The 13,675-nt window shown below is 47.7% G+C and overlaps 1 protein-coding gene across 1 annotated transcript in view; it reads left to right on the top strand.

Annotated features, from left to right (window-relative positions):
* Nucleotides 1-13,022, top strand: part of LOC126517684 (protein O-mannosyl-transferase TMTC1-like) — a 279,424-nt gene extending 266,402 nt beyond the window's left edge. The window contains exons 16-18 of the mRNA XM_055064442.1: nucleotides 10,598-10,720; nucleotides 11,435-11,512; nucleotides 12,697-13,022. Of these exons, the coding sequence (XP_054920417.1) occupies nucleotides 10,598-10,720; nucleotides 11,435-11,512; nucleotides 12,697-12,831 (336 nt within the window). The 3' untranslated portion in view covers nucleotides 12,832-13,022. The remainder of the gene's footprint in view (nucleotides 1-10,597; nucleotides 10,721-11,434; nucleotides 11,513-12,696) is intronic.
* The last annotated feature ends 653 nt before the right edge of the window (nucleotides 13,023-13,675 follow it).

Genomic DNA, 13,675 nt, shown 5'->3' with positions numbered 1-13,675 from the left:
CCTCCCGATTGATTACGTGACTTATTTTTGAAAGGAAAAATTGGCATTCCCATAAATATTGCACGAAGCTACAAAGGAGATCCCCCAGTCAGGTTTCTTACCATGAAAAAGTTCAGGAAAAATTTGTCCTGGTCCGGAATCCCAGACCAGGACAAATCTGTCTGAGAAACAAGTACAAGTCCGAGAAACTCGTAGGGGTTTCTTCCGTAGCTCCACGCTACACGAGGGTCGATTGCACTTATCCCTTTCATGAGCCTCTCTCCATCTTGCGAGATACTGCAGAACTGACTTCCCACATATGACTCATAATTCACTATTCTCACGACGGCAGCGCCACTGCTCTACTTCAGTACATCTTCACTTTAATAGCCTATTCTCTGGCGGTCTAAGTGTGTTATATTATAAAAATAACTGATGCACTTTCTATATCACAAGAAGCCAACAAACACACCAAGCACAACATAAGAAAGATTACTTGTACTTACTAACTGAGTTCAAGAAATTATAAATAAATGACAATGAAAGTGGATGAAAAAATGACTTGCCGCAGGTCGAAAACTATCCCACGTCATCCCATTATGCGTGCGATGCTCTAACCAATTAAGCTACTGCGGCACCGTTTTCCTACCCACTTTCTTAGGTATTGATGTTTTACTCCTACAACTAGGGTGTGTCAGCCAGCGCCACCTTTCACAAACCTTGGCGGCAGATGTACAACATTCTTTCTGCCGCAGGCATCTCGGGTACGTGATCTTTTAGGCTGAAGGCAACTGGCCAATAAATCCACACATGCTACCTGAATGCATCAATGTTGCACTATTCCAGACCCTCGTTGTGTAATGAAAGAAAAGAAAGGGGGTTAACGGAGGGGCCCGATATTTAGTAATTTTATTAATTCTGCGGTTTTACTAATACGAACTGTACCAGGTTTCCTATTAACAATGACTTTTTGCTGCCGAAGGATTATACTAATTAAAGTAAAAAATACTGATCCTTCCCTGCGATCGCAGTATGCAATTGTTTACCCGCTCATTTTAAATACAATGTTTCTTGACTTCCATTCACGAATTCATCAAAAGTTGATTCGGTAATTTTGATGTTCGTGTTTCTTTAATTCTTGGGTTCACTTCGTGTTAATTAATGTTTCAATTCTCAATTGTTTCTTTTTTGCATACAGGCATGCTTATGTCTTTTTTTATTATTCTGTGATGCTTAGTGTTATTGCTTACGTGATACGTATTGGCAAATGTACTCATTTATCCCTTTTCCTGGGACTGCATTTCACCTGCTAACAACTTAAAGGGTCCCCGAACCACTTTTTTATTGAAGTGCAGGGATGCATTTGAAGGTAAAACGGGGTATTTCAGAAATGCTTTGCCGCACGAGGTACATCAATGCGTCCAGCAGAAGCGAAGTTAATGGTAATGAAACACACACTTCGCGATGCTTCCAGTATTTCTTCAATACCTTGCACTGCAAAATTTCCGGTGGAGCTGGGCGTGGCCACAACGCTCCGCCTACTGAAAGAAAGTCACCGTGGCGCGCAGTTCAAATTTGATTTTAGACGTTAACATAGAGGCAACTGCTTCCGATTTTAGCGCCTACTGCGCGCCAGACGTAAGCCAAACGCTGTTGTCATCAGCGAGCCGAGCGCTCTTAGCCAGTGGACTCGTCGCGGCGCCTCGCGGCAACCGCGGTATCTACGTAGGAGGCGGCAGCTCCGTTCAGCTGTAGTGCATGTGTACAGCGCTTGCTATGGCCATGATATGGCAGGAGTACACGCTCGCGCTCATCTGCTCCAGTCTGGCCGTGCTATGCGGTGTGCATCAGCCTTGCCCTGCACCAACTTGACTGACGTTTAGTAGCCACATCCAACTTGCGCATTTTTGAATTACTATCAATAAGCGTGCCAAGCTATCTAACCAGGACCGGTCGCCCAGGAGTGAGAGCGCGCTGGCAGCGTGCCTGTGGTCTGGGCTCAAGTTTCGCGAGATTCGAGGCTATTTGATTGTTCAAACTAGTCAAAATTAGCGAGACCCGACGCCTACCACACCCATAAGCAGGGCGGCCAAAATTCAGCTGCTACGCGGGCGGCCGCAGCCGCGCGTGAGAAGACACATATCAGCTATTGGCCCTTAGCAGCCGTGTATGGGAATCCTCTATATCACGAAATGAAGCGCCCAGATAAGAGTGAGGAGCATACTTTTGTTGAAAAGGGAGCGTTTGAGAGAAAGGTGACTTCGCGCTCTGCTTGCGAGCTTCACGCCCCGAGCACGGCTCTTAAACTTACCTGAGTTGTTCACAGCAGCATCTGCCATCCACGATCCATGATTTCTCACCAAACCCGAGGGTGGTATAGGGCCCCTTTAAAGTTATCGGTGAGCGCTAGACGCAACTGCATGTATCGGAAGTTTCCCAGATGTTATCAATGGTTCTATCCGTTGTCTCTTGCCACCGAACTTTGTGTAATCTGATTGTGTGCGCGACGCGAATTGTGTAGTACTTTCTGGAAGGCACGCGGGCACCAGCGATTACGCTGCAACGTTCGACGACTCATGTACAAAAGCCGTCACGCTTGACCCGCAGATCAGGTTTCGACGATCGCCGACTGTGCTCGCCGCTATCGTTGTGCTTCGAGTGTCATTTGTGTTTGTGGGCACAGGTTCGTCCAACAAAAGTTCCACAAATTCTGCTGCTGCTATTCTAAAAAAAAGTTAGTTTTCTGGCGAAATGCGAAAACAACCGTGTACTTAAATTTAGGCGCACGTTAAATTTAGAGCCCCAGAGGGTCAAAATTTTTGGAGTCCCGCACTACGGTGTCCCTCATATTTAGATCGCGGTTTCGACACGCGAGACTCCATAGTTGAATTTAATTTATTTAACAAGTTATTTCGCGATTAACATCTTTGTTGCTATGTTCATAACCGTCACTACAACGTGACAAAATATTCGTTCTATTGCTCACACTCTTGCTAACCTTTGTAATAATTATATATGACCTTAATAGAAAGTAACGTTGCAGCCTTGAGTTTTGATACCCTCATCTTTATATTTTTCATGCCGTTTTTCACCTAAAATGTAACATAATAAATATTTATATATTGTTTGACTTCTCACACGCTGTTAACCCTGTTATGACTCACCACAACCTAAAACTATTGCCTTGTCTCCGATTGCCTCTTAATACTCGGAGACAATTGTATCTGAGACAAACCGTATGTATGTCTATGTACAACTGTAATAGTACAGGCGATAATCGCACATTCCTCTGGGTCAGTGCTGCAAATCGCTAGGGACATTTTCGCAGGCCTGGGAATTTTAGGCCTTGTTTTGGGTAAAAAAGGGAAATAGAAAAATTAGTCCAAATCTAGGCAAACTGCGCGCTAAGACATTGAAAAAGTGAAACTGCTTACGTGACGACTTGTTTTGATCGTTCACCGCAAATTACCTTCGTATTAACCTGTCAACTATGAATTGATTGTACAGCCAGAGCAGTGGAACCATCTGGCCAAGTAAACGACAGTGTTTGGATGCCCTGGGCCGTTTAACGAAGTACTGCTATGCAATTTTGCCATTGAAACTGGCGATATCTGCGCATTGTGAATGAGATATTTTTCTGTAACCAGCGAAAGCAACGCATGCTGGAAAACCAATTAAAGCAGCAAAACCCATTCTGGGCGTAAGCGGACACATATACCTAGCGCCGAGCACGAAGACATTGCTACGGGGAAATAAAATATATGTGTTTACAATATATACAGTTACGAGGTTGTAGCTCAGTAGTCAGGGAACCACCATCTACCGATCGTCGAGATACTTCAACCTCCTCTTCACCTCACAACGTCCTTTCGTTCACAGCGGCACAAACTCGTACGTGACATTAACCCCCGGCGGCAGAAGCATCGTCTCGATGTTTCTTAGGGTGTCGAATCAGTGTGCAAGTTATAGGGCTTTAGTCGCGAAACGCGCACAATATCAGTCCTTGGAGGGGTAGAAGACGTCGAAGTGGCAGGTGATATCTCATATGTGAGGCTGGTGACTTGGCGAAGAATTCGGTGTGGCCCGACGTATCGCGGCAGCAGTTTTTCGCAAAGGCCGACGCGACGGGAGGGTAACCAAAGCAGGACAAGTGACCCAGGGCTGAAATGAACGTCCCGACAACGGCTCTCGTAACGGTGCTTTTGGCTAGTCTGAGACGCCAGAAGACGGTCACGGACAATGCGACGTGCTGTGGCCGCGCGAACAATGGCGTCGTGAGCATAGAACGTAGTAGTGGTGGCATCGGAAAGGAGCAGCGAGTCAAGAGGCAGGAGTAGGTCACGGCCATATAGTAGGTAGAACGGAGAATAACCAGTTATATCGTGACGCGACGAATTGTACGCAAACGTCACGAAGGGTAAGGTGCAATGCCAATCCCGGTGATCATCGGACAAGTACATGGAAAGCACGTCCATGAGTGTACGATTGAGACGCTCGGTAAGTCCGTTTGTCTGTGGGTGGTAGGCCGTCGTGAACTTGTGGGATGTGGAGCAAGAGCGAAGATGGTCGTCGACAACCTCAGAAAGAAAACAGCGGCCCCTATCATTGAATAGCTGACCTGGGGCACCATGATGTAGGATCACCTCATGCAGAAGAAAATCAGCCACATCAGTTGCGCAGCTCGTAGGGAGGGCCCGCATTATGGCATAACACGTGGTATAGTCCGTCGCAACGGCCACCCACTTGTTGCCCGAGGATGAAGTTGGAAATGGGCAAAGGAGGTCCAGGCCGACGCGGTAAAATGGCTCACTGGGGTTACCTATAGGCTGAAGGTGCCCAACGGGAGACAATGGAGGCTTTTTGCGGCGTTGACAAAGTTCGCAGGCTGCGACGTAGCTTCGAACAGAGCGATATAGCCCAGGCCAGAAAAATCGCCCGCACACACGGTAGGCACCCAAATTACGAGCGGTGGGCACATCGTGCAACTGCGAGAGAATTGTCGCGCGCAGGTGCTGGGCAACGACGAGAAGCAGTTCAGCACCATGTGGACTCATATTGCGACGGTATAAGGTCCCGTCCTGGAGAACAAATATGCGGAGGGAAACGTCCTGTTGCTCCGAGGTAAGGCGTTCGGTGATGGATCGCGAATATAGGTCACAACGCTGCTCGTCGGCGATGCGTGAGAAGTCGGAGATCGACAAAACGCACGTATCTGCATCGGTTTCAGTGCCATCGGGAGGGTCGACAGGATAGCGGGAGAGGCAGTCGGCGTCCTTATGTAGCCGCCCAGATCTGTAGGACACGGAAAAGGTGTACTCTTGCAGGCGTAAAGCCCAGCGGCCAAGGCTGCTTGTCTGATCCCTGAGTGAGGATAGCCAACATAGGGCATATTCGTGTCTCACGACAGTGAAATGACGACCGAGCAGGTAAGGACTGAACTTAGCAATGGACCAAACAAGGGCCACGCATTCACGTTCTGTTATGGAGTAGTTGCGCTCTGGTGCTGAAAGAAGACGGCTAGCATACACGATCACGCGACTGGTTTCCCGCTGTCGTTGGGACAAGATAGCGCCAATGCCATGGCCGCTTGCATCAGTGCGAACTTCTGTGTAGGCATGCGGATCAAGATGACCCAACACGGGTGGATTGATAAGGCGACTGGTAAGCGTTGAAAATGCTGCAGCTTCGTCAGGTCCCCAACAAAACGTGGTGTCCTTCTTGAAGAGTTCTGTGAAAGGACGAGTGATTTCGGCAAAGTTCTGGATAAATCGCCGAAAATAGGAACACACCCCTAGGAAACTTCAGACATCGGTAGAAGAACGTGAAGTGGAAACTCACCAACGGCATGAACTTTATCAGGATCAGGTTGGACGCCTACATCGTCAACCAAGTGACCAAGTACTCGTATTTGGCGGTGGCCGAAATGGCATTTTGCAAAATTGAGTTGTAGGCCAGCTCGTCGAAAAACAGCAAGAGAGAGAGAGAGAGAGAGAGAAAACAAGGGTAGGAAAGGCAGGGAGGTCAACCAGAACAGCATCCGGTTTGCTACCCTACACTGGGGTGGGGGAAAGGGGAATAGAAAGAGGATGAAAGGGAGAAAGTAATCACTGAGTACGTGTGGGAGGGACACTATACACAAGAACACTATGAACGGTCTGTTAAGCCCGTGCAGTTCAAGTACCGCACTAGTGCACGAATCGCTTTTCGAGCCAGTGACGGGTGTGGCCACGGTCCGAGTATCTTTGACTCGGTGAAAAGCCTCGAAAAACAGCAAGGATAGCTGAGAGTCGGTGGAGGTGTCTCTCAAACGTCCTTGAAAATACTATGACGTCATCAAGGTAGCAGAGGCATGTGCCCCATTTGAATCCGCGCAGAAGAGAATCAATCATGCGCTCGAAGGTAGCAGGGGCGTTGCGCAGTCCGAAAGGCATCACTTTAAATTGGCAGAGACCATCTGCGGTGACGAAGGCGGTCTTTTCTCGATTTCGCTCATCCACTGCTATTTGCCAGTAGCCAGAGCGCAAATCAATCGATGAAAAATACCTGGCACCGTGTAAGCAGTCGAGCGCGTCGTCAATACGCGGAAGCGGATACACGTCCTTTTTGGTAATCTTATTAAAGTGGCGGTAATCGATACGAAATCTCCAGGTGTTGTCCTTCTTTTTAAGCAGAACGACAGGTGACGCCCATGGTCTGCAGGAAAGCTTGATAATGTCTTTGGAGAGCATTTCGTCCACCTCCGTTTGGATCACATCGCGTTCAGCCGCAGACACACGGTAGGGCCGCCAGCGTATAGGAGGAGCGTCACCAGTGTCGATTGAATGAGTGACGACATGGGTTCGACCTAGCGGGCGATTGCCAAAATCAATGATGTCTTCATAGGACATCAGAATGCGTCGAAGGGCGTCGGCGTAAGCAGGTCGTAAATCAGGAGCTATCATTGGTGTAAACTTGTCGTTGCGTGAAGTAGGAGGGGCAGAAGCTGAAGCAGTGTCGAATCGGGATTCGGGCGTAAGAGCAGCTACTCCATAGTCTTCCAAAGGGGAAAGCGCAGCGAGAGATACACCCTCAGGAAGCACTTGCAGACACGAACCAAAGTTCAGAAGAGGAAGCCACGCTTGATTATTGATGAGAGTTACAATTGAGCTTGGTAGCGCTATTTGACGGGCCAGGAAGGCGTCGCAAACTGGGGACACCACGTAAGGACTATCTCGAAGTGGCGAAGAAGGCGACATGAGGACGCAAGTCGCAGCATCAGGTTGCAGTCGAACAAATTCAGTAGAATTAAGTCGGGGCTTGTGGTCATCGGTCGGGTCGGCAAACTAATGGGGCAGCTCAAGGCGAAGGGTTCCGGTTGCCCAGTCAATAAGTGCTGAATGAACAGTCAGAAAGTCGATTCCAAGGATCACTGCGTGCGGACACTCGGCCAGTACGGTGAACAGGACTAACACTGGACGGCCGGCAATGGTAACACGGGCGGTGCACATTCCCATCACGGCTGTTGTATTGCCATTAGTTACTCGGACGGCAGGCGACTCGGCAGGTGTCAGGACTTTGCGGAGACGGCTACGAATATATCATCGCATAACCGACACCTGAGCGCCATTATCGATGAGGGCTTGAGTGGGTACCTCTTCAACAAAAATTTCAACAAGGTTCGGTCGAGCAGTAGGGGTCAGCAGAGGTTTTGCAGTCCGAGTCCTCAATGCAGCCGCACCTCCGGGGGCTGCATTGCTTAGTTTCCCTAGAATTGGCCAGCGTAGGACGGGTACGAGAGACGACGAGGTGTGGGCGAATGGGACTGACGGCGTTGCGGCGAGGGCGAGCGGCTAGTGGTGTTTCCCCGAGGTGGAAGGCCGGCACGATATGGTTCAGAGAGGGGCGACAGGGGCCGAGGGTCTCGGTCGAAGCGGCGATCAGCATATGGTCGAGGCGAGGAGTACCAGCGGCTACTACGGCAGTGGCGGGAGATGTGACCGACCCGGGAGCAAGCAAAGCAAATTGGCCTGTCATCCAGTGTTCGGCACTCAGAGGGGTTCCGATATCGATTCGGGAACGACTGCCGAGGTGCAGCAGAAGCAATGACAGGAGCGGTAGAGTGGGACGTGGGCGAATGGCAGACTGGATGTCCATGTTTCCAATTTCTTGGCGGACAACAGCTTGATTAAGCAAGATGTAAAATGTCTGATGAGGAGAGACATGAGCTATGACACTCTGCATTAAGCAAAATGATCATGTTGTCATGCGTATGGGGGGCAGTGAGAACTTGGAGCCATAGCCTGAAGTTCGCGACGGATGACCTGCATCAAGCTTGGCGTTGTAGGCTAATGTGGCGCCGGAGGCTCGTTATGTGACGCCGAAGGGTCGTTGCAGGAGGAAGTGGCAGCCGTATTCGGAAGTCGGCCGAAGCGTTGTACGATGCGCTTGCTCTTCGCTTCCTCAAAATTCCGGCATTCCTTAATGATGGACTCAACCGTTGAGCAGTTCCTGCAAAGCAGGAGGCGGAACGCATTGTCCGCGATGCCCTTCAAAATGTGTCCGACCTTACCGGCCTCCAGCGTGTACGCGTCCGCTTTACGGCAGACAGCCAGAACGTCTTGAATGTACGCGACGTACGATTCAGTTGATGTCTGGGCACGAGACGCTAGCTCTTGCTTGGCCTCCATTTGACGTCCCACAGGTCTTCCGAAAACATCGCGTAGCTTTTCCTTGCAGGAGTCCCAGCTTCTAATGTCAGCTTCATGCGCCTTGAACCATACCTTCGTGGTTCGTCCCAAGTAAAAGATCACGTTGGCCAGCAAAAGTGCAGAATCCCACTTGTCGTGCCTACCGACGCGTTCATACGACGTCAGCCAGTCTTCGATGTCGACCTTGCCAGTGCCGATGAATATTCCTGGGTGACGTAGCTGGGTTAGCACTACTTCCGCTGTTGTCTGAGCGGCGGAGGCAGCATCAGCGGCGGAGGCAGCGTCAGTAGTTATAACAGTACAACCGATGTGACGCCCGCTGCGAAGATCCAGGGCCGACTTGTGGCGAGAGTACCCGCACGTCCACCAAAATATTACGGGGAAATAAAATATACAGTTACGAGGTTGTAGCTCAGTAGTCAGGATACCACCATCTACCGATCGTCGAGATACTTCAACCCCCTCTTCACCCCACAACGTTCTTTCGTTCACAGCAGCACAAACTCGTACGTGACAATATGATCGTGGCACTAAACAGCCAACTATGCTTGCGTATACTAAAATTGACCGAGAACCACCCATAGTCAAAGCAACCTTGTACATAGACCTTGTGTTAATTTGTTTGATCGAGAGTTGCTTTGGAGAAAAGGTAATAATTAGCCGCTTATCAGCTTGCTTCTCTGCAAATGACGCGTAAGCGCTTAAGTATAGTGGTGATACGTGAGTGGTACGTCTCGCAAAAAATATTCACATCTCTTACATTAGTCTGTGAAGTGGCGCGCTGTTTTGACACTACGATATTGCGTAGGAGAAGACCAGCGCCAATCTTCCTTGCAGTTCGAATACGGTTCCTTGTTATCTAGCCATATTGCTGCACGATGCCAAACAACTTTCGACAACAACAAATTGCAGTATGCACTGGCTGACATTTTCTGGGAATATGGCTTCAAGTGGAAGGCTGTGTTAGCGGGACAATTTGCACTGCGACATCACAGCACATATATTACTTAAATATCTTACAACAGCCTTAGAAATAAGTTTAAACTCTAAAGTGTTCAGTCTATTTGCAATTTTTTATCACACAAATAATCTTGACAAACGAAACAACACCACTTTGCAAAAATCTAGGGAACGTTGTTATTCAAGTTATGGGAAAATCAGCATTACTCTGGTTTGACCTTGTGCTCCTGGCTTATGCAGCGGGGAGAAAATATTTCAAGAGTAATTTCCTACAGGGTAATGAAGATTTCCGAGACCTACCATCCTCAATTTCTCATTTTTCCCAATTCTGGGGATTTACATGCCAATAACCTTACGAGGCAAGAATGAGAAGTTATTTCTATACTTGCAAAGAGTTCTCATGAACGCTTCGCAATGAACTTGAAGCTAAGTGCATGGTTGCGTTAAAGAGTGTATCCTACAAAGGAGCATTTTCAACCGCCGACGCATCTCAACGGCTATGGTGCTTCACCAGGTCGAGGGTTCTACAGCTTACGGGGGCTGCCTTCCTCGTGTAGAACCAGAATTCAAGAACTCTCGGGTAATATAGATGGTGCTGTAGTTTAAGATACGCGAGGTATGACGAATAACTATGTACATTGTTTATTAACGTAAAGCTAGCTCTGTGGCCTAAGTGCGAAGAGGTTGTAGAGCGAGAAAGGGAGAGAGGAAGGCCACCGTGGGATGAGTATCCGATGCACAGGATGTGAGCTGGAGCTCATCCAACAGGGTTGGATGACCACTGTTTCTCGCACTAATGTGTAGAGACCCCGCCTCCAAGACGCTCCAATTGTTCATTCACGGTAGGATGCACTCCTCAAAGTCAGCCACCAAGCACCAGTATGATAAAAATAAGCTTGGAACGCGCCCACTGAGCGCAATCCTCGGTTACATACATGTAATAACCTTTCCGCGGGGGTGTCCTGTCGCAGGCAATGGACTACATATTGAAGGCATTGAAGCAGTGCGGGGTGCATGACCGGTCTTGCGCCAGGATACATTCCGACCACGGTGACATCCTGAAGGACTACGGTGATCTAAGTTCCTCAGCGCAGGTATGGAACAACGCCACTTAGTAGTAGTGATCAAAACATTGCAATCAGTCTTGCGGTATTCATGTATTGGATGCGGCCAAAGGTGAATGATATCCGAAAGGTTGAGAGTATTTCAGTTTTACTGTCACATTGTTGTTTGTGAGAACAGTAACCACGAATACCGTAACCAACTAGTCCAATTTCAAGCGTTTTTGGTAGGGACAGTGCTTTCCAGCCATACAAGTGACAGACGTTGTAGTTGCTAAATTGCGGAAAACTTCAGATGTTTGTTCGGAAGAAGGTTCCTCACGAGAGCGTCAGCAGACCTGAATTGCTGGTCAGCACAAAAGCACGTTTGCTTACACTTTTTGCAAGGGGCAATAAGAGACGAATAATTATAAGAAAAGACTAACAAAATGAAGAGTAAGCTCCTTGTACCTGTGCTCACTTTTAGCTCTTGCGTATTTTTCTTTTCAGTACTTTAAGCTGTCAAACCAAAGCCTATACTTTTGGCCCCATATGAATGTCGAATTTGGAGGTTTTTAAAATGGTTGCTTCGATTAAACATCGGTGATATATCAATATTGCCTGCAAGGAGTCAGTCGTTGTATCATGAATGCTAACGTTTCGATTAGCATTTGAACACTGTGACGCTTATTGTGTGCCAATGCAGACGCAATGCATAATCTGAAGAAAAAATGACGTTCTCCGTGCGATGTTTCTTTTTTTTTTCAGAGTTACGAAGTAGCGATTGAACTTCAACCAGATCTGCCACATGCGCATTTGAATCTTGCTGTGATCAGGCACTTGGAGGTAAGAATTGGGATCATATTGCCGGTGGACAAACAAGAGCTATGGTTAATTAAGGGAAAATGAGACATCCACTTAATCGTATCAATAGCTACGAAGGAAACCCATACGGGTTGCTCGACAGAAGAGCCTCGCAGTTGAAGAAAAATTCGTCCTGGTCCCAGACTCGAAGACGAGACCACCGCCTTTCTGGGGCAGCCGGTCTACCATCTGAGCTAATCACGCGGCTAGCAGATGCCAGGCTTTTCCTTCGAGAAACTTGTATGGGTTTCCTTTGTTGCGATTGCTATGATTGGGTGTATGTCTCATTTTCCCGTAATTAATTACTTCTCTCCACCTTGCGAGTCTCCGTAGAACTATTACGTCAAGAGCTAGTGGAACCTCTAACCCTTGCCCACCACTTGAATTTGTTAGTTCGAGTTGTAAGGCGCCCAGGGTACAAACTTCCTGTATAATTTTCAGAATATGCCTTATCCACATTAGATAAGTCTGCTTGGTTTTTCTTTGACTAAACCAAGAAGTAGGGAATAGGTAATAACTTTATTGAAGAAGCGAAGACCATGCATACATGGTGTCCCAACTATAACCAAGATTTTTTTAACTATGCGAATTCCACGTAGCAGGACTGAACCAAAGTAATGTCGTTTGCCGTCGCTTGGGGATACTCAGCTTATTATTTTTTGTTGCGTTCCGCCTAATTCCATAAGTAACCTTAATTTATTACTCAATTTCTCAAATATTATAATTAGTTGAAAAGTGTAAATGAGAAAATCGCAGGGCACATAAAAAACTACGGATACAGCTTTCTGTTGCTCAATATATGCAGCATAAATGCGTTTTTTCTGAGCATGAGAAAAGTCAGCGATGCACGCAAAGCGCCTCGAGCGGTCAGTCGCGCGCCAATTTCGCCTGTATTCGCGGGCTTCTTTCACGCTCGAGATCAGCGCTCGTCGTCTCGTCTGCGTCCATGTCTTCTTGCACTTCCGCCTTTTCAAGTTCAGCTCCATGCGCTGCATAATGTCATGCCAATCGATGCAATGTGACATTGTGATGACAATTATCGTGCTTAATATGGCGGCAGGCCACATCTAACTCGACAGCTTCCGTTCGTGGTTCAAGTGGGCTCTTGCAAATAGTTTCACGGTGTAAATTGACGTGAATCGCTACCTTCTGTTCATCTTGCGCAGGGTGACTACTCGGGTGCATTTAGACACTACCAGGTGGCTCTCTCGCTCGACCCCAAGAATAAGCTCATCATAGACAACATGGCCAAACTCAGGCGGCACCTGACTCGGCCTCAGCGTTCCCAAGACTGCCTTTAAAATCATAGCGCTTGTGAAATGTACAATCGGCCCGACTTCAGCTCCCTCAGGCGAAGAACTCTGCCACGCTATGTGTGGCAGGAATTGCTACTACCTTGTAGGATGAATGACTGTGCTTGTACATATTGTGTGTATTGACTGCAGCGTGAAACGTATCTTCAGAAAACTACCAGTTTTCCGCTAATGGCAGGGGGGGGGGGGGGGGGCGGGAGGGTCTTCTAGTGATCAATTAAGAACGAATTATGGTGTTCCCTTTGCGGCGTGATATACTGATACGATGTAAATTACTCTCTCCCGTCTTGCTATAGGATGCAGCTGCTGGCATTGGTAGCAGCTGCCTCATTCTCCGATTCTATGCACTTTGTGATGGAGTCTTCTGTTGGGCTCTTAAGGACGCCCATCCGACATTCGTGACCTCGTCACCGCTTTACCAACTTGGTACACAATATATAATTAATAAGCGCTGGACAAAACACACCACAAAAGAGGAGGCTGGCACCAAAATCCCTGTGTACCCCCGTTTTGGCGCCGTGTTTGATTTGAACAGTCATTAATTATCTGAGGTATGCACCCGCAAGGCCACCAGCAAGTTCTTTGGTACAAAAGACGCAGTAAACGCAGGTTGAATTTGATGTCAATGCGAAGTGGTATTACTTCTTTGTGCTGCGTTCTTCTGTGACTTATGTTTTGCAAAATATAGTTTTTCACTGTGACGCCCCCGCATTGCAATATATATATATATATATATATATATATATATATATATATATATATATATATATATATATTTGTACTTTGGTCGAGCTACAGTTAAAGTAATTCTTATAATTACACCAATCAAACC

The sequence above is a fragment of the Dermacentor andersoni genome, chromosome 11 (assembly GCF_023375885.2).
Source record: "Dermacentor andersoni chromosome 11, qqDerAnde1_hic_scaffold, whole genome shotgun sequence".
NCBI lineage: Eukaryota > Metazoa > Arthropoda > Arachnida > Ixodida > Ixodidae > Dermacentor > Dermacentor andersoni.
This window is presented reverse-complemented; position numbering and strand designations above follow the sequence as displayed.